At 36.8% G+C, this 20,334-nt stretch overlaps 2 protein-coding genes across 9 annotated transcripts; one reads left to right on the plus strand and one right to left on the minus strand.

Annotated features, from left to right (window-relative positions):
• Positions 1-125: 125 nt before the first annotated feature.
• Positions 126-3,008, plus strand: LOC127512693 (putative uncharacterized protein BRD3OS). The gene has a single exon (XM_051893848.1). The coding sequence runs from the start codon at positions 498-500 to the stop codon at positions 750-752; it is 255 nt and encodes an 84-aa protein (XP_051749808.1). The 5' UTR covers positions 126-497; the 3' UTR covers positions 753-3,008.
• brd3b (bromodomain containing 3b) lies at positions 1,529-20,324 on the minus strand. Of its 8 annotated transcripts, none has more exons than XM_051893788.1 (13): positions 20,187-20,324; positions 18,692-19,026; positions 17,749-17,886; positions 17,467-17,611; positions 17,210-17,388; positions 15,698-16,078; positions 15,327-15,455; positions 15,055-15,243; positions 14,540-14,608; positions 13,289-13,521; positions 11,063-11,352; positions 6,529-6,654; positions 1,529-4,085 (listed from the first exon to the last, which is right to left on the minus strand). In XM_051893788.1, exons 2-13 carry the CDS (start codon positions 18,890-18,892, stop codon positions 3,967-3,969), a joined length of 2,199 nt encoding a protein of 732 aa, XP_051749748.1. In that variant the 5' UTR covers positions 18,893-19,026; positions 20,187-20,324; the 3' UTR covers positions 1,529-3,966. The 8 variants fall into 8 exon arrangements, with proteins under 8 accessions (XP_051749748.1, XP_051749746.1, XP_051749747.1 ...); XM_051893786.1 differs by having other exon boundaries at positions 1,529-4,088; XM_051893787.1 differs by having other exon boundaries at positions 1,529-4,088; positions 20,179-20,296.
• Positions 20,325-20,334: the final 10 nt, after the last annotated feature.

The following is a 20,334-nucleotide window of genomic DNA, read 5'->3' on the forward strand; positions in this document are numbered from 1 at the left end:
TTAAAAAACTCGCTTGTACTTTGCAAATGAACCTGCACTCGGAACCATTAAACTTCTCATGGTTGCAGACGGACTCGCATTCAAGCGGACGTTGTTGCCACAGGCAGCCGCTGGCGTTGTTGGAGTTAAACTAGCTGCTGTTTTTTTTTTTTCTCGAATTTCGCCACAAGGAAACTAAAAGGTTGAACAAATCTGAATGCTACAGAAGACCAGGTTCTCATAAAACTATTTTGTAATGTAATTCAACTACTGTCTCTGCAAACTGCATAAATCATTGTCAGCCAACAAAAATGCAGAGGGGATTAGCGTCGTTTAATCGTCATTTTGATTATGCGCAACTGGTGAAGATAAGTCACTTTTCTCCCTTCATCAACCTTGCCGCTACTGAACTACGGCCCTTTTTCTAATGGCGTGATCAAAACCAAGACGACACTTGAGATGATCACCTTCATGAGAGATTTAACAAGACGTCTTCCCGCTTTTCATCGTTACTCGCAATGACGGAGCGCTATCCTTTAGCCGAGAAGGCGATGTCGGAAGGCTACGCTCGACTCCGGTTCAAGGACACATCGCTGCTAATTTGGCAACAGCAGCAGCTGGAGCTGGAGAAAGCGCCTCCGACCAATTACCTCAGCCGCAGTCAGAGCTCATGGTACAGCCAGTATGGCAACCAGGCAGTTGTGATACAGGACAAAACGAGACGGAAAGATTCTGACAGCACTGGACAGTCCCGGATTTGTGCAGTTATGTGATAGTGTTATTTTTGTTGTGACTGGTATCACACATACTGGAGCGTTTCTGTCAAGGCAAAAATGTCAACTGTCATTTGTCCACACGTCATTATTCAGACAGTCTCGTGGGCAAGTTTACACCGAGCTTTATGAACAATGCATCAGTATTTTAGCATTTATATAGTGCAACAGCAGTATAGTTTGAGGAGCATTGTCTGCTTATTATAGTTACAGACCAACGAGTACCACAACTCAATTTAAAATTTTTTATCCCATGTTATTCCCAGAAAAGTGAACACGTATTTTCTCATTGGATATCCCAATGTAACAAATTGCGCATGCGTATTTTTTTAAAGTATGTTTGCTGTTCCTCAAGACCCAACTATATACTTTTACTTAATAATACTTTGTTTCATTTAATGTAGGAGCAACTACAATTGTATAAATGTGAATTAGTTACTTGTTCAAACAACTATTTTCATGTTTACATGTATTAAGATTTATGAGACAGAGCAATCTTAACAACACTAAGACTCTAAGTATTATATGAACCAATTATGCTAGCTTTATCTATATTATATCAGATGCTTCCAAAAAATGTTCATGTGAAATCAAGATTTTAATGGGTTAACAGACTTTTATGACCTTAAGTTGGTACATTTTAACAACTTGACCTCATTACGCTGCCCAAAACAGTATCTTATTTAAATCTTACTATTGTGTTTTATGTCTTCTAAAAAACAAAAGCATTAAGTGCACTCAAATAAATACATCTAGATAGTAAAAATACACTCCTATGGGTTTTTGTGATTTATTTACGAAAAACAGGGGGCTCAGTGTCCAAATCTCAGATTAGCTTATACATCAGATATTACCATGTAAGTCTGCGCCAAAACATACTTGTCAACTTGCTTTAACTTGCTGAACTTAACATATGCAGCGTTACCAATTTTAAAATTTCACTCGAAAGAATGACATTTACATGTTATAAACTGCTCAAAAAGTTTAAGAAATATACTGTAAATTGGCATGCAATACACAAATGTTCTCTCTTTCTCTCATAAAAAAAAGAACTAAAATACTTAGACCCAAGACAAGAGTTGACGAATAAGTAGTGAATATACATTTATATCTGTAATTATATATCCTATGTATCTTTATATCTCTGTCTGCATCATTTTCTTTATCATGAACCCCAGTTGTATTTACTGGGCTCTGCTGGAGGAATTGAGGAAGAGGAGCTGTAACAGAAATTATTTTTGAGACAAGGAAGGTTATAGTCACAAGGAACATGTAATGCAATACAGTGGTATAATGAATAAAATCAAAACATAATTAAAAGCATCCTACATATAAGAAAACAACCCATTAAGTCACTTTACATCACAATTTTGATGTTTTCATGATTAAAAAAAAAAAAAAAAAAAAATCTATACACATTGGCTTCAATTTAAATCAGTTATACCAGACCCATTTTACTTTATTTTAGTGTGCCAACTAAACTTAAGGCAAAAAGAGCACATCCAATGATTTTACGGGGTTCAGAGTTGAATTCAAGGCTGTTAAATGAAATAAATCATTGCCAATGCCAAAACCCAGTGAATGAGTAGCATTACTGCAGCCACAAAAAGAAAATGAGAAAATAACCTCAAATACATTCATTTTTTTTTTTATATAAAGATTATCAGTCATGGTCCATTTCCAAACTATTCTGGATACATGGCAAGAAGTGTCTAGGTACCATTGAAAGCATTCAATACACCATTTGAGAAAAACAAAAGTAAAATAATAAAGTTATTAAACTTGAGAACATACATTAGTTGTAATACTTTCAACTAATAATAACTACTGTCAAACACATATCCTTCTGAAATTAAATCTAGCACTGCTGCTTGTAGTCTTCTCAAAGATAACTGTCCAACTTTGTCTTTAAATGCTTCCCTCTTTTGCTTTACAGTAGTCTGGCTACTTGTCCAAGAGAGCTAGCATTCACTTGGTTTTCCCAAGGAGGAGTTTCAGAGAGGCTGATTCATTCCAATCTGCAGCCTTGTGGGTGTTTTTTTAACATCTGAATGTATTTTGCCATTATTTTTGAGTGTACTCGGACACTCTAAAATACCTCCATTTCATATATACTGAACTTGAATCACAACTTTGATTGTCCTATGAATGGACTTGGTAAAGATTGGGCGTATCAGATAGAAAGTAGGATAAGAGATACTCAGGGCACCTACATATCAATAGTAAAAAAAAAAAAAAAAAAAAAAAAAAAAAAAAGTACAGAAGACAATCCAAATATAAAACAAACAAATGAGCGTATGATATAGATTAAAAACATACAAACAAAAAATTCAGACATAATTCTACATCAAATACTGAGCTGAGAGCACCGGAAGAGAAAATGTACAGTGTTGAAATAGCCAAAATGACTGCGAAGCCTCTGAAATTGAAGGTTTAGTAACGATACTGACACCAGAGTTACCAAATGCTGTCTAGAGTTCTAGTGAGTTATGTTGAGCCAAATTTCTTACATTTAAACAGGTCAACTGGAAACATTTCTGTGAAGACCGAATGTTGAAAACACGCATAGCTTTGTGCCTTTTTGGATAAAAAAAAAAATAAATAGATTCTCTTAAAAATGGTAACAATGAAGAGTATTATCATAGTCAGCAAAATAAATGCGGAATGAGTTGAAATGTCATGCCAACATGACAGAACCACACCAGAGCGACAGAGCCGATAATTCACTGTTTGTTCCTTCAGTCTTTGAGACCTTGTGTAGCTACTCGATCAGTAAAATGCAGCCACGCATTTGTCAGTTTTTCCACTAACAAACGCATGTTTTCAGTATGGATCTAACGAGCAGCAACCTAAAAAAGAAAGAAAGGAAAAAAAACAACGGACACACACAACCGTTTCACCTCCACAACTGACATATTTTCAAAAAAATATCTTTTTTTTTTTTTTTGTTGTTGTTGTTTTTTTTCCCCCCCTCTGGTGATACCAGGCATTTCCCTTTGAGGGCCAGCGAGAACCATAAAACTGCTTGAACTATTCCAACTCTCCTCTTTGTCTGAGTCAAGAGCATCCTACAAACTATTTTAAAATATCCTCTGCCATCTGCAAAGCATCTAGCTCTTTATAAAATGGGCCTTCAGAAAGACACTATCATGACAACACACACTACTCATTAGAAAATAGAGGAGGTTGAAGTATGCAACGTGTCGATTCGAGTTCAATCTGAGTCGCTGCTCTCGGAGCTGGAGCCGCTGGAGCTGCTGCTGCCCGAATCTGAAGAACTGCTGCTGCCACTCAGCCGAGATGGCCCGCCCCCCTGCGCTGACCCCGCCTTCTCTGCTGGGAACAGGGAAGAGAAGTGATTGCATGTTCAATGTGCGTGAGAAAAACAAACACTGAATGTATATATTTTATACAATTCATTTCCGTCAAGACCTTTGTCCCTATGTTGTTTTCTTACACGCCCTTACCCACACTTGCAGCTGTGTATAACAATAAAGCAGAGACATGCACAAAGAAAGCAAAGAACTGATCTTGAAAGGACAGAATATATTGCGTGCCCACCAAAGCAGCTGATATCAAGTGAAGTCAGTTAGTTACAGCACATACACAACCATATTCATCAGTTAGCTTCTCTAGCAGGTTTAACCATGTTTTACTCTTTGTCTAAACCAGGGCTCAACAGCAAGGTTTTTTCTGTCAGTAGCTAAAGATTTCTAATTGCCCTGCCAAGACTTTAATTACAAGTTAATTAATATACATGAAATAAATAATAATTAAGTCATTTTATTTAATATTTAAAGAACAAAAGAAATATCTAAAAACACTACCTTATAGATAGATAGTGTTTATGGAGTGGTTGGGGTCAGTACGATTTTTTTAATGTTTTTGAAAGAAGTCTCTTATTTAATATATAATAATATATTTTTTTAAAATATATTTTAAAATGTAATTTATTCCTGTGATGGCAAAGCTGAATTTTCAGCAGCCATTACTCCAGTCTTCAGTGTCACATGATCCTTCAAAAATCATTCTAATATTCTGAATTGCTCAAGACTCATTGTTTTCTTATTATCAATGTTGAAAACAGTTGCACAGTTTAATATTTTTATGGAAACCTCAATATATTTTTCATAAATAAAAAGTAAAAAAAAATCAAGAATATTAAGTCAAAAACTAGGGTTGTGCGGAAATTATGGCTACCAAAAATTTTCGTCTGAAACAGATATTTTTGGATTAGGGCCGAAATGGTTTTGAAAGGCCGAAATCAATGACGCTTAATTAGTGCTTCTCTGATGGTGCATTTTGACAGTTCAGCATCTATTTCATGCACAAAACATGGATAAACTATAAAAGTTAAAGGGGTTGACAATATAGATTTCTCGATTTTAATCGATACTGATATGGATTCTTAAACCTCATGATCGATCTTTTAGTCTATGCTGTTTTCTGTTGATCCGTGAACAAAAAAAATTGTACAGCGCCTGCCATCTAATAATCGCAATATGATTTGTGCTTTGTTACTTTTAATATAAAACAAAGCCTCAACTTTCAAATTTTGTTGATTTTAATCACGAAATTCAAAGAATAAATGTCATGTTGGTGCTCTGTTATATGGTGCGACAGATCACTCGATGTAGCTGCATCAGTTCAAGCGGCAGCACAGATCAAGCGCACAATGAACTGATCATCTCTGCATCTTTCTTTACTACTAATTATAGCACTAAATAAACAAGAATGAACATCAAGAAGGTATGTTAAAAAGACAAAGAACGACTTACTAAAATGTATAATGTCTCATGTAATCTCAAGTTTCAACTGCGGAAAGACATCAATAAAACAGCTTGTATACAGTATGCCCTGTAACATTACATTTACGTAAGTTAGCTAGAAAAAAAATAACTTTAGAGAGCAGCATTTTGGTTAATATATGCCCTGTATTACATATTCATTATATTTTTTCTTAATCTGTATTACTTATTTGATGTGTTTGAATAATTCTGTCTTGTAAGCAAATTACAGCCATCATTTAAATGTTTATATTTCACCAACAAATTGGAGTAGAAACATACATCTGTGATTAAAAAGTTGATATAAAAACTGCCTCATGGGCAATTAAAATTTTTGTTAAGCTCAGTATTTTTTAAGTGTTGATTAGTAAATAAGTGTAATTAATTTATTATTGAACTTTATTTTTGTTATATATATATATATATATATATATATATATATATATATATATATATATATATATATATATATATATATATATACACACACACACACACACATACATATACACATATATATTTTAAACGAGTTAAAAAAAAAAGAAGAAGTAATTTTCAGTCTCAGCCAAGAAATTTCATTTTGGTGCATCACTATCAAAAACTATTAAAATTAATCTTTAAAACAAAACAATCCATCTTAGCCAGTTAGATAAGTTTACCTAGCTAACAAAGTTACAAATTTGACCAGAATTCGCTTGCAAATTTCACAGAAGAAATAGTAAGATATAGCACTGGACAATAGACAGTCCCATCAACTGGTTCAAAACTGGGGCCAGCAGTCCACCCTTGTTGTTGAGCCCAGCAAATCCTTTTCAGTGTGTGAATAGCATTACATATGAAGGTCTGGCAGAAGACCTTTGATCAAGTTAGTCAAATTAGTGAAGCAAAAAGCCTATCCTTATCTCTGTTTTCTTATCCTACCATTCTAAATCCAGCTAACCCAGTTTGGTCACCTGTCTGCTCACATCTGCACACTACCACACAGGTACCTTTTTTGGGTGGTTTCTTGTTGTTGTTCAGTTGTCCGCTCACGTCCTGTAGCCTCTTTTCTAACTCTTTCTTCTTTTCCTGAACCAGTTCCTCTTTAGACTTGGCACTCTTTTTCCCAGTGCCCGCTGCAGGAGACACACAGCGGTGACCGGTGAGTAACGGGTTGCCCTCGTAGCCCACCGCCGTGGCAACAAGCAGCAAAAAGCACTCTGCTACACTGGTTTTAAACTCCATGATGTCAAATTTGTGTTCAAGGAATCTTATCAGGTTCAAGTTAAGACCAAACAGCAGCATTTGGTTACTACCATAAAAAAATATTTAGACTCATCCTTCATTTTCCTTAAAACAAACAAAGGTTATGTTGAAACACTAACAATAGAAGTGAATAGGGACAATTTTTAAAGGAATTTTTAAGAAATGAAAAGATTTGAATTTTATTTAAAAAACAAACAAACAAACAAAAAAAAAAACTTACATAACTTGTATATTAAGTAAAGTTGTTCTTATTTTTTTAGTTTATTTTAGGTTTAGTTTACTTTTAGTTTACTTTTATCATGGTAACAAAGTTGAATACAACTTTACATAGAAAAGGTTAGTAAACTATTTTTTGTCACATTAAACTCATGCTAACATGCATAGTTTATGTCTTGTGGCTATACTATAAGAGTCCAACAGTCAAGGTTCTCTATAAGGGAACTGGGGCCGTATTCACTAAAAGTAGCTCCTAACTTGCCGATTTAGGAGAAACTCTTAAAAATAATGGGCATCAGTCCTAATTTTAGGACTCCTAAATTTTTGCTAAGAGTATTTCAAGGCATTTTAGCACTAAAACTAGCTCCTAAATCTGTGAAATGTTAGGAGTAGTCAAGAGGACTCTTAAGTCACTAAGACAAAATCACAAACAATCCTAATGGCCGTTGCTGCCAATCTGCCTCAGCAATCCACCCAAAGACACTGAACATCATTGAGGCAATAGCGACAGAGCCTTGGGTGCTGAACCTTTTCTTTATAAATGCAAGACATATTTTGATTTATAGATTTGAATGCATGATAAAACACCAAAAATAAATCTTTAACAAATAAATAAATAACGTCCGATTATCTGTGGCAGTTTTCACGAGTTCACACTTACAAATGATCGAATAGAGTAAAAAAAATATAATAAGCGTATTTGGCATGCTGTTCAAGGGGATCGAGGGCTCTGAGCTTGGAATTTAGCCCAAACCCAGAGTTCTCCCCCCTATCCCCAGCCGAGAGTGAGGAAAGGGGTGGTGGAGGGATGCGGAAAACTGTCAAGGTAACACTAGGTGATTAGATAGACTGTTTGAACATGCTCTTCTCACGTTCTTCACACAGACATGTAAGAGGATGACAATTAGCTGGACATATACTAGTTTAATTAGTGACACTTAGCCTACATTTTAAAATCTTTATTTGAATATGGCAACAATTTTATTTTAAAATCTTTATTTGCATATGGCAACATGATACCTCACTCTACAATATTTCTATGATTAAATAGCTGACAGAGACTCCTCCCATCAGCCAATCACTATGGGCATAGTTAGTAAGCGTGTTGACATCATCCATAGCAACGAGGTCAACCCCGCCCTTACTCTTAGCTGAAGACTTCTGTCTATTCCTTAGTAAAAGTTTGTCTCAGCAGGTTTGTGAATTGGTTTTAAGAGAAAACTCTTAGCTAAGAACTTTTAACTGCTATTTAGGAGAACTCTAAGTGGTAAGATGAATGCGGTGAATACGGCACCTGATTTTTAATGAAAACTTACAATAAAGGCTGATTTATACTTCTGCGTCGTGTGAACGCCTTAGCTACGGCGTAGGCTGTGTGTACCTCGTGTAGCCTACGACGTAGCCTGACGTGCACCTCTTCAAAAATGTAACAATGCGTCAATTCTACGTAGACCGCAAGCGCTGTGATTGGCCTGCTAGAACCTCTCCCTCAGGTCAAAAAACTGGCGCGGAGCAATAGGAGAAGAGCGAGCGTTTTCAACTATCATAAGAATAAAAAACACTGTTTCAGGGGACACATGCAGTCAAACTGCAACAAAAGTTGTTACCTATTTGCCGCTTCTCTGCCACTTCTATATGTAACAAAGAGTATGTAAGCATCTCTGACAACGTACATGACAAGCTGCTTCTTCTTCGGCTTTTGCCTTGATACTCAACATGACCGCGGACACTGCCTACTAGTGGTCTGCATGCACGTCGACACTGACAGTAGAAGTATAAATGAAAACAGAAGCATAGCCTACGGTGCAGAGGCTCCGGCGTAGGTCTGGCGCAGAAGTATAAATCAGCCTTAAGCCTACTGTGAGCAACAAGGTTGTTAATCGATGGTAGGGATGGGCGATATGACCAAAATCTTATATCCAGATATGAGTAATTTTATTCCATGATACTAAGTCACGATATAGTTAAGTATACATTTATTCTTATTAAAGCAAGACAAAAGTGATTCAGTCAAGAGCATTAAGAGATTTTTCTTTTGGTCTTTTTTGTTGTTTGATTAACATTAATAATAAATGACAGCAGGTATATTAGGCTGCTGTCACTTTAAGACTAAATGCATGGATCCAATATACTGTTACACCTGTGTTTTCTTTCTCAACTGTTTACATTCACTTAAGACATAAATGACTGTGTTCACATGGATACTCGCAAAGACGGGCATTTTGACACACAAGTATGTGTATTTAACTATTGAAGCCCAATTAGGCTTCAGACAGTGCGCGTAGAGCTGCACGATTCTGGATAAAATGAGAATCACAATCTTTTTGGTTTCAAATAGAGATCATGATTTCCCCACGATTCTGAATATAAAACTAAACAAAATAACATGTAATTTACTAGAGGTTCTGACAAAATATTAATAGCTGGGCTCTAATTGCTGGAAAAAATGTTTAATTTGAATTATTTATAAAAAAAAAAAAAAAAAAAAAAAAAAAAAAAAAAAAGGTTTTGAATGAACTCAATGACTCATTAATAAATACTTGTTTCATTACTGGATGAATCAATGTTTTTGATCGAACCTTATGAATGAATGATTCAATGACAAATACATTTTTTAACAGTCACTTGTCACCACCTTGTGGTGTAAGATTAAGAAATAATTGATACAACCGTTATTTGAAGTGCCAAGGCCAAGTTAGTTTCTATTTTGATCGCTATCGTTGACATCAGTTTTTATATCCTAACTTTAAACTTTTATCACAGTAATTCTGTAATAATTTGAATATTTGTAACACAGAAATAACTACTGTGTGGTTTAAAACTGCTCTCTCTGGCTCAGCGCAGCAGCACGACCACATTTGAATGTTCTTTTTAGGATTAATCGTGCAGCTCTAAGCGCGTGTGCATACCGTCGACAAATTTCCACTGGTTAATCGTGTCTACCAGTATATCACCCACCCTTAATCTATAGTATAAGCTTTAGTTGCATTTTGAAGTATTATTTCAACTTATTTTTAAATAATAGTCTAACAGCGGAATTCTTGGTGAAAAACTACATTACCTACAATTCTGTAAAAGAAATCACCACCAATCAGAGAACTGCGACAAGAAAATCATGCTAAAAGAATTTAGCGCTTACCCACTCCCCATGAAGCAACATGAAGTAATAGAGTCAGTCTCCCTACCCTTTCAAACTACTTAAATATTTATATATACATACTAATTTTGCAATAAGTGTAATAATTGTGGTTGATAAACATGGTTTTGTCAATGGTATTTTGATTCATGGCAATGTAGTTCTTTCCTTCATTAGAGACGGTTATTACACAGTCCTGTACCTTAGACTTTTTGTCTGATTTTCAAATAATTTTTTGGTTTAAATCAAAGTTTGTAATGTTGCTATTCACCTTATAGCTGGTTGGTTTGGCTTAAAATCTTTAAAAAAGACCCTATAGGAAACATAAATGGAAAAAAATCTACTTCTGGAACCAAGGCCACTAAAAATGTGAGCAGACACTGTTGCATTCCAGTGAGTATTTTAACGGTTATGGATTGACCCCATGCACTTCCATTGTATGTACTTTTTTTTTTTTTTTTTTTTTTATAGAAAAGAAGGGACAAGTGGAAATTACTTATTGTGGTAATCAACATTATGCCACAAATGCTGGTGATTGAGCTTAAGTTGTAATGAACCCAGAATATTCCATTATGAAGTATGAGTACTGCAGTGTGCACAATAATTACATGTACACTGTGTACAATTAGGAAACTGATGGTCTGATCAAATGTTCTCTACTGTATACTGATGTACTCTTTAAACCCTTGAAGCTTCACTTGAAGGTATTAATACCAGGGAAAGCACATGTAAGGTAATCCACCAAAAGTCATGCAACACATTGGAGAAGGTGAGTGCTCCCAGCTCAAAGGAGGAAATAGCACAGCCCATTTCAGCTTTTAGAGCAGACGGACCAGGCAAGAAAAGAGAGCTGCTTGTCTATAAAACACTGAAGTAAGCCTATACCTAGCAACAAATCTGCTGAGAAAGAAAAGAAGGGCACTTACGTAAAGGTTTGCGCTGCTTTTTCTGTAAACAGGACTTGACGTATCGTTCAAGCTCACGCAACGTGGAAGGCTTGAGCGTTTCAAAGTCGATCTCGATCTCATCTGGGTTGGAGTCTCGCAGTGACGGCTCACGTGACTGGATGATGTGGACCACGCGGCCCAGTTTCTCACCCGGCAACCGGTTGATATCCAGGCTAAGTTGCCGTTTTTCATCGTAAGACATGGGAAGAGACTCCTCCTCGTCAGACTCATAGTTCGCAGCGCCAGGTTTGCCCCCCTTTTTCGGTTGCCTGTGGATTGGAGGTGTAGTTTGCACAAAGGCTTCTTAACCTTAAAAACGACCTATTATGCCCCTTTTTACAAGATGTAAAGTAAGTCTCTGATGTCCCCAGAGTGTGTATGTGTTTTAGCTCAAAATACCCCACAGATAATTTTTAATAGCATGTTAAAATTGCCACTTTTTGGGGGTGAGCAAAACTGTGCCGTTTTTGTGTGTCCCTTTAAATGCAAATGAGCTGGTGCTCCCGGCCCCCTTTCAAGAAGAGGGTGGAGCTTCTAGAGCTCATGCTATGGCATACCAGTGTAAGGCAGATTGCCAGAACACCGGCGACAACAAAACAAGACAATCTCACGCACTAAAAAAAAAATGTCCGAAACTGTCAGTAGCGGTGTTCAGCCTTATATTTTCGTTGAAAAGACCCTTGTTTGTGAAGCAGTTGGCCACAAAATGATTGCCGTAAACGTGTAAGACTAATTATTTTCTTCAGGACATTTCCTTTGAAAATTAAACTTAACCATATGTCTTTAGTGACTTAAATGGTGGGAATCTATGTAAACTGTTATGTGCATTGGTACATCCCAAAACACAACACTTGTAATGCATTTTTGGTGCAGACATTGTACAACTCCAGCTGCTACAGCGAGAATACAGAAATGGCAGACTCGGGGATTCTCACTCAGGGCTGTGTCTATGCTAACAAGGCAGATCATCACCGGCTGTGGGCAGGGCTTCTCCCTATAATGACGTCATTATAGGAGGGAATCTGAATCAGCTCATTTGAAGAGACTGCTTTTGATTAATGGGAATTATATAAAAAATGGGTGAGTGGATTTTTACCATTATAGGCTGGTTGTTCTCACACACTGCGGACAAACACTGGTGTTCAAACACCTTATTGAAGTGAATTTTACATAATAGGTCCCCTTTAAACTCTATACACAAGACTGAACTGGCATATTGAGATTGAAAGAATTACATGAAAGTTAGCTTAATTTACCACTATGACCAATAAATGGCACATTGTGTGTTATTAAATTGTGTTGATTTACACTGAACTTTAAACAACTTAAAATTGGCATTTATTTATCCACATATACAATATGGGCCAAATAATCAGCCAATATCATTAGCTGATTATCAGTTAATAATCATGACTGCTTGGCCTATTAACAAGTGTTTGCCAAAGATCTTCAGCTTTCTATGGAACCCTGTTTCCACCTCAGAGTAAAAAAAAAAAAAAAAAAAAAAAAAAATACATGTAAATGTGAGAAACTTTAAAATAAGAAATAAAATCACACTGAAGTCACACTTTCTATTCTTCAAATACAGAAAACAAAATCAGTTTCCACAAAATATTAAGCAGTAACTTTTTTTCAACATTTATAAGAAATGTTTCTTGAACACCGAATAATCATATTAGAATAATTTCTAGCAAACAGCTATTTGAAATGTAATAGTATTTCACAATATTATTGTTGTTACTTTATTTCTGATCAAATAATGCAGCACAGATGAGCATAAGAAAAATATTAAAACATTATTAAAAAATTGCAGTGCAGTGTAAAGTCCCAATTATGAAAAATAAAATCGCAATTACAAGTAGTAACATTCTATTCTTTTTTTTTAATCTGAGGTAGAACAGGTTTCCGTAGTTTTCAGATATTTTAGAGGGAATTCTGAATAAATATTGTGTAAAATAAAATGCATGTGTGCACACTCTTAATTGTAAATCAACAAAACATGTATAATAAAATAGTATGTAGTATAACATTGCCATGTATTACAATTATATGGATAATTATTTGGTATTATTACAGGTATATAAGCAGCATCTTATTTAACAATTTGTCTGCATTTTTTTCTAGATACCGCACAAAATCCATATCCACTATAAAGGACCCCCCCCCCCCCCCAACAACAAAAAAAAACAACAAAAACAATCTTACCTCGTGGTGGACGTGCTGTTGGGTTTCCGTGCAGAGGTCTTTTTCTGTGGAGTTTGCTTATTCGGTTGTGTGGACTTGGCCTTTTTGTCATCTTCCACCTTGACCTTGTTTTTATCTTTGTCCTTCTCCTTGTCTTTTTTCTTCTTTTCTTTTTCCTTCTTCTCTTTCTTTTTCTTTGGTTTGCTCACAGGACCCTGTGACAGAGCGGCTAGCTGTTCATGAACAGCCTTCAGCTGAGGAGGAAGGTGGAGGGAATGGTTAGCAAGCAGGGGGATGGGGCATGCTGCATCGATGCTAACGTAAAAGACTAGGATCTTAGCTGTGCGGGACATGATGGGACTGGTGATGAAGGGAAAAGTTTGAAGGATAATGAATGACATTTGTTACCTACTTATCTCCCATTTTCATGGAAATGCTCTCCCCAGAAAATAGCTGTTTGCGGAGGACTCTTATTTTGAAACAAATGCCAAGCCCAGAAAAGTTTTGTTTTACTTCTAAATTCTTTGCAAACAAAATGGTCATAAACAACTTTAAATTCTTTAAATGCTATTCAAATGGTTTTTTTTTTACAAAGACACTATTTTTCATCATTTAGTTGTCCATTTACAAACCCACATGTAAACAGTTTAAAGTCGGTCTGAAATGAAAATTCAACCTATTTCCTAAATGCCTATTATTGATCTTATTCATCTGTTTATAGGTTTCATTTTTTTAACCTCATAATTCTAAATTAAAATATCATAACTCGGTTTTCCAGTGAAACGAAGGGCTTCTCTCTGATTCATATGACGGACTTCACCAATCATTTAGTCCACTTAAACCCCGCCCCTTTCTTACAAGCGACTGCATTCAATCAACAAGTTAGAGACAGAATCAAGTTGTTTTTTTTTTTTTTGTTTTTTTTTGGATAATCTGTTTAACTCCAATGTATGACAATACAAAAACAAGAAACACTCTCTACTTCAGGTTCATCGCGACTTTAAACCTCCTTTAAAGAATAAAAAGGACCACATCCCGGCAAAGAATTTGGATTCTCATTGATAAACATGCCAATCAATGTCATTCACAGAGCAGAGAGGGAAACAGAGCCAAAAGACTAGCTGAGTGTCAAAGCAAGCTCACTTAAAGATGCCCAGCTCAAACACACCCCATAAAGCACCACCTTAACCCTCTACCGCTCACTTAAGAAGAAGCTACGAAAAATGGAGGAGTTAGTGGGGTGGGGGACCGGGAAGTAAAAATATCATTCACCTGAAAACGTTTGGCACACCCGTTTTTTGTCCCCGACCTGTTACCATTGGGGTGCTCCACAGTGAATCGCTGGTAAAAAAGCCAAAGTGAAATCAAGGGACAAAATAGTCATTCTCAAAAATGTATTTTAACAACAGACTATGTCATGATGAGAGCAGAGTAACTATAATCGACACCAATATGTTTAACACTGAGAGACAGCGAAATTAAAAACTGTCATCTGAAGTTTTACAGCATGCAAGCCAATGTATACCAAGATGCCAACACAAACTGCAGAGGCGGTAGAGGGTTAAACGTTCAGTCCAGGGTGAAAATGGGCACTCGTTTCCAAAACATTATGAAAACAAGAGACATTAAGGAAAAACAAAAAAATCCAAATGACTAACACAAGCAGTCAGACTGAGGAGGAGGAGGTGGTGAATGTGAGGGGGAGTGGCTGTGGCCTCTGCCTGTCTCTCCACCCTTGGTTTGGATCTTGGTCCTCAAGTGGTGACACCCACCTGTTTGCCACTCACCTGTTCCTGCAGCTCAGCCAGCCGAGTGGCCCGTTCCTCCTCCGAGTCGGAGCTAGAGCTGGAAGAGTCTGCGCTGCTCTCGCTGGTGCCGGTGCTCTTGCTCACCACCGCCGTGGCCGAGACCGCACTGGGTGAGGACGGCTCTGCGGGTTCATCGGGCATCTTAGCGAATTTCATCTCAAACACATCCTGTAGGACATGGGCAAATATGATTGGTGAGATCCGTAAGTAGATTATCAGGCACAATGGCTCTTTTTTTTTAACCGCCGCACCTGGAGTTTTCTTGCCATGGCAACGACTTCGTGATCAGGCGGGTTGTATTTGTAACAATTTGAGAACATTAACCGAATATCTGCCGCAAAGCTTTGGGCGTCTTGGTATTCTCGACTGTCCATCTTTTTCTGGAAAAGACACATTGTATTAAAGCCTGGCTTTAAAAATGTAAAAATTTAATAAAAACTGATTATATATATATATATATATATATATATATATATATATATATATATATATATATATATATGTATATATATGTATATATAAACAGTATATAAAAGTTTATTTATATAAATAAATCAATTTCTTTTGAATATTTACTATTCTATACTTAAATAAATTTGCAAGATGTAATTTTAGGCCATACTTTGACAGTGCTGAGGTCCATTGGTTGCTTGATGATTTCATGATAGTCATGCAGCTCCAGGGCCTCTGCATCTACAGGCTTGTAGAAGGGCCAGGCATAGGCCGCATGCTTCTTTGAAAGCATCTCTTTAAGGATAGTGTCACAGTATTTGAGATGATCGTTGAGCTTGCTTTTCTTGTTGCCTTGCTGTAGGACATCCCCATCCTCCAGGTCTTTTTTGGGAGGTTTGATGGGTCGACCTGTGCTCTCTCGTCTGGAAATGACTTTACTGTGTTTGGACTCTAACATCGCAGTGGGCGATTCACTTCTGCTGGCAGTGATTGCGCAGGTTGTGGGTGTGGTAGTGTCCGCTTTCCGCTTCACCCCTTTCTTCTGAGGAAACTTAGATCAGCATGTGTGTTAGAACACTACTAAATTAGGGATGTGCCCAAAGCCGAATTCCCTATTTGGAAAGGAAATTATGCATTCTACGGAGCTCCTAAAGGGACATGATGATGGAAAAAATATGAGATGGGAGGAAAAATATATCTCAATGCTTTTGCGTTCTCTCGCAATTATACAGTTGGGTAATTGTACTGTATATAATTTGAGTGCATCAAGGAGCAATATGCGGGGTATTGAAATCGCTTTTGAATGCGCGCTCGCTTTTCGCGATCATGCATAATCTGTGTATAGGGGACAGCGGTACTGACCACACATTTACAAGATATTTGTCATATACAGTATAAAACATACGAACACTGTGTAACACTGACTAACCCAAGTAAGCCTAACTATGTCCCTTTAGCGGTTCTGTAGAATGCGTTATTAATTTTCTGTACCTTTCTGAATAAGGTATTCGGCTTCGGGCACTAATGTGCAAAATGACTGATCAGTGGCATGTGTGACAGACTAGCTTTAAGGAAGCCTTTAATAATTAGGGTCAAGTTATTCGGATACCAATTAGACTTGTTTTTTTTTTTTAGATATATACAGACAGAAAATTCTTGTAATTTATCCTTCAATAGGACAGATATTGAACAAATAAATAGACTAAAAATCATTTTATTGCACCAACTATTATAGCCCTCACAAAAAACAGATTATGCATAATAATGGGAACATTACTCACAGCAGGTCATTTGAAATCTATTGCTGAAGGCAGTGAATCTGTTACAAAAACTGTTTTGATGGCTGAAACAGCAGTGATTTAAGAGATGAATTTAGACATCTCAGAAAATGTTTTAGTGTGTTGGCAATCTTATAGCTACTTTTAGACTGTTAATACACTAAAACACAGCATGCTGTCAGAAAACTAAAGACCTTTCAGGGAAGTTGCATCTCTAAATCCATCCCCTTTAAAGCCCAGCTGCTAAAAATATGTAAAGCTAAAAAACATCTAAACAAAACATAATAAAGAAAAAATTAAGAAAAATAGACACAGATAGTATAGATAGACAGAGAGAGAGAGACAGATAGATAGGACTGAGCAAATAAAACCTGCTACGTCCACATCATTTTAGCTGGTCTTACTTTGAGAACAGGCTGTGCGGTTGGAATCATGGAATTGGCAGGGGGCACAGCTTGGACATTGGAGGTGATGGTCGAGACTGGAGTTGCAGCTATTACAGGAGTCTGAGCCAGCTGTGGAGGGGAGCTCGGACATGACGAGGATGGAGAACCAGTAGTCAGTGCTATTGATTGTTGGTTTTCTGTTTGAATGTGATAATGACAAGGTCAGCTGGAAACCCTCTTCAAAGGTTTATTATTTGTGGCATCCAGTCAGTTACCTGAAGCAGGGGGTGCTCCAGGTTTCCGTGCTTTACCCTTCGGTGGTGGGGGTAAAAGTTCCACCTCCTCCTGGGGCATCTGAGCTACCTTTTGGAGGAAAATCTTTTCCAAGGCTTGAGCCATTAGAACAATGTCATCTGTGGGCTAGGACAATAATTCAAGGGAAATTCATTTAAATCACACATTTGTATTGGAATAAAGTATATTATTACAAAATATATAATAATAATATATTTTGTAATATTATAAAATATAAATAAATATTAAGGACTTGGATCTACCTTGTTATAGATGTAACAGTTTGTGAACATAGTGTTAAAGTCCTGCATGCATTCGCCAGCAGTCCAATAGTAATTATTCTCAAGTCGCTTCTTTATGGTTCCCATGTCCATTGGATTCTTAATAACTTTATGGTAGTCCTATGACCGAGATAATAAATTAGACAAGGCGTAATGCACTAGGTAAAGGAAAACAAACATTTAAAGGTGATGCGTGTAATATTTTAGATTTTAAAACACTACAGTCATTAGTAAGTCATTTATAGTTTATTTCCCACTCTACATATTGTTTGATAATCCCAACCAACCCAACACAAAAACACTGAGTCAATCAACTGCATGAGTTTGGGACTCTCTGCTTGCCCGAACAATAGCAAATTGTCACTTTTTTTTGCAATTCCTTTTGGTAACACTAGAGGTGCAAAAATTACACTTGTCACCTTTAAAGGGATAGTTCACCCCAAAATTAAAATTTTGCTATCACTTACTAACCCCCAAGTTGTCCCAAACCTGTATGAGTTTCTTTCTTCTGTTGAACACAAAAGAAGATATTTTATAGAATGCCTGTAATCAAACAGTTGATGGTAGCCATTGACTTCCATAGCAGGAAAAAAAAAAAAAAATACTATGGAAGTTAATGGGGCATCAACTGTCTGGTTCTTCTTTAAAATATCTTCTTTTGTGTTCAACAGAATAAAGAAACTATCCCTTTAAGTCAACATATAACACACTAAACTACTGGTCAAAACAAATTTTGGAGTAATGAATAATTATTTTTTTTTATGTTTTAATTCTCACCATGGCTGCATTTATTTGGAAAACAAAAACCACTGGTTTTCAACATTGATAATAAGAACACCTATAATAACTGATAATAATTGACCACCAAATCAAAAGATATATATATATATTTATAAAAAAAATGAAAGGCAAAAAAATGACTCACTGGCAGATTCAACTTGATGGCATCCACAGGTGTGTAAAAGGGCCATGCAAACTGATGCTTCCACAGAGTCTTCACAACCACATTCTGCATGTACTGTAGCTGGTTGGTTTTTCGGCCAGGCTTACCAGGGTTCGTGACCTCAGGTGGGGGAGGGTTTACAATTGGTGGAGGCACCTGGGCAGGGGATGTGACTACCGACATACTGGTCAGTTGCTTGAAAGAAGTTGCTTGAATGACGTCTGTACGTCTCTTAGCTCAGTTTCAATGATCGTCTTGCTGCTCCTTAGTCCCAACTCCACACACACATCCCATCTCAGGACCTGAGTGTCAGCACGCTGCCAGTAAATGTAGAGAAATAACTCAATGAATATACAGCTATGAAAATAAATTACCTATCTATCTATATGGTGTGTATATAGCATCAAAAGTAATATAATCGCAGAAATTATACCAGTTGACACCATTATTTTTTTTTTTTTTACACAGTATATTGCTAATTGCACATATGTATTTCATAGCCAATAAAGATAAATTATCTAATTTCAAACTTTATCAAGACCACAATCATGGTGGAAGTGGATGTGCATGTTGTAAACAAACTGAATTTTTAATAACTAATGTTATTTTCTATAGCTGCATTAATATTAATAATAATTCATGTACATCAGGTTGATTTTAAAAATCATTTTCAGGTTATGTGATGTATATCTTAATGAAATACATGCATCTTCACCAGTAAATTAGTTAAAAGTCTGAACTACAGTGTCGGGGGTTTCACACGAATGAATGGCTAGAAACCTGGGAAAAAGCAGAACATTACTGTAAACTTGTGTGTTTCATTTGAACCACTCTAATACTTTTAAACACGAACAAAACGATTAAAATTTCGCGTGCCCATGAGAGGCCATGAAAAATCGCAGGTTTAGTCAGAATTAAACCAAAACATCAGCTAGCAAATTGCGCCCCTGCGCGCCCTTAAACGGAGCTCTAACTGTAAACTTGACTAGAAACGCATTTTGCAATCGCGCGTTAAAGTAACTGCATCAGGCGTGTGTATATAAGTTCTTGAAAAGATGGCGGGCACGGGAGAGACAGGGCATCGAGTGAGGAATGCCGAGGATCGAGCCCCACCATGTCTTTAACACAACCATTGTGTGTGCATGCCGTTCAGTCAGCTAGCTACTCAGCGGGCTAATTTGAAATCATCTCACAATGCATCAACCAGTACTGTTTATACACTTGATACATCGAGAAAAAAACAGCGCAAACAATTACAGCGAGCTCTACATTTACGGATCGAAACGGCTGCGCGTGAAAGAAGGTTTTGTTACATTGTTGCAAAGCGCCGCTCATCAGCTCCACTCTGTCAGAGGAGATCCTGCTAGCCACATTCAGCTGTGTTTCCCCCCCAAAACACCAATATACGTCACCTAAACTGAATATAAACTTCGATCGGAATGCACTAATCGTAAACATATATGTTATACTTTATTACTTTCACTCCAAGCAGCTCCGGTAGCGTTTTCCTTGCAGATTTTCGGGTAGCTTTTATTGCGAAGAAGCATAATAGATGGCTGGGGTCGACACTGGTTGGGTAGTGTTGTGCGCATGCGCGCTGCGTCGCACGGTATTGTGGTTGTTGT

This window comes from Ctenopharyngodon idella, chromosome 5 (genome assembly GCF_019924925.1).
Source record: "Ctenopharyngodon idella isolate HZGC_01 chromosome 5, HZGC01, whole genome shotgun sequence".
Taxonomy (NCBI): domain Eukaryota; kingdom Metazoa; phylum Chordata; class Actinopteri; order Cypriniformes; family Xenocyprididae; genus Ctenopharyngodon; species Ctenopharyngodon idella.

Coding starts and splice junctions, on each gene's coding strand:
- LOC127512693 (XM_051893848.1), top strand. CDS start 498: ATGACGGAGCGCTATCCTTTAGCCGAGAAGGCGATGTCGGAAGGCTAC.
- brd3b (XM_051893786.1), bottom strand. CDS start 18,892: ATGTCGGTAGTCACATCCCCTGCCCAGGTGCCTCCACCAATTGTAAAC. Junction 17,389..17,466: donor TGGAGCACCCCCTGCTTCAG/GTAACTGACTGG, acceptor ACATTCAAACAG/AAAACCAACAATCAATAGCA. Junction 4,089..6,528: donor CAAGAAACCACCCAAAAAAG/GTACCTGTGTGG, acceptor CCCTGTTCCCAG/CAGAGAAGGCGGGGTCAGCG.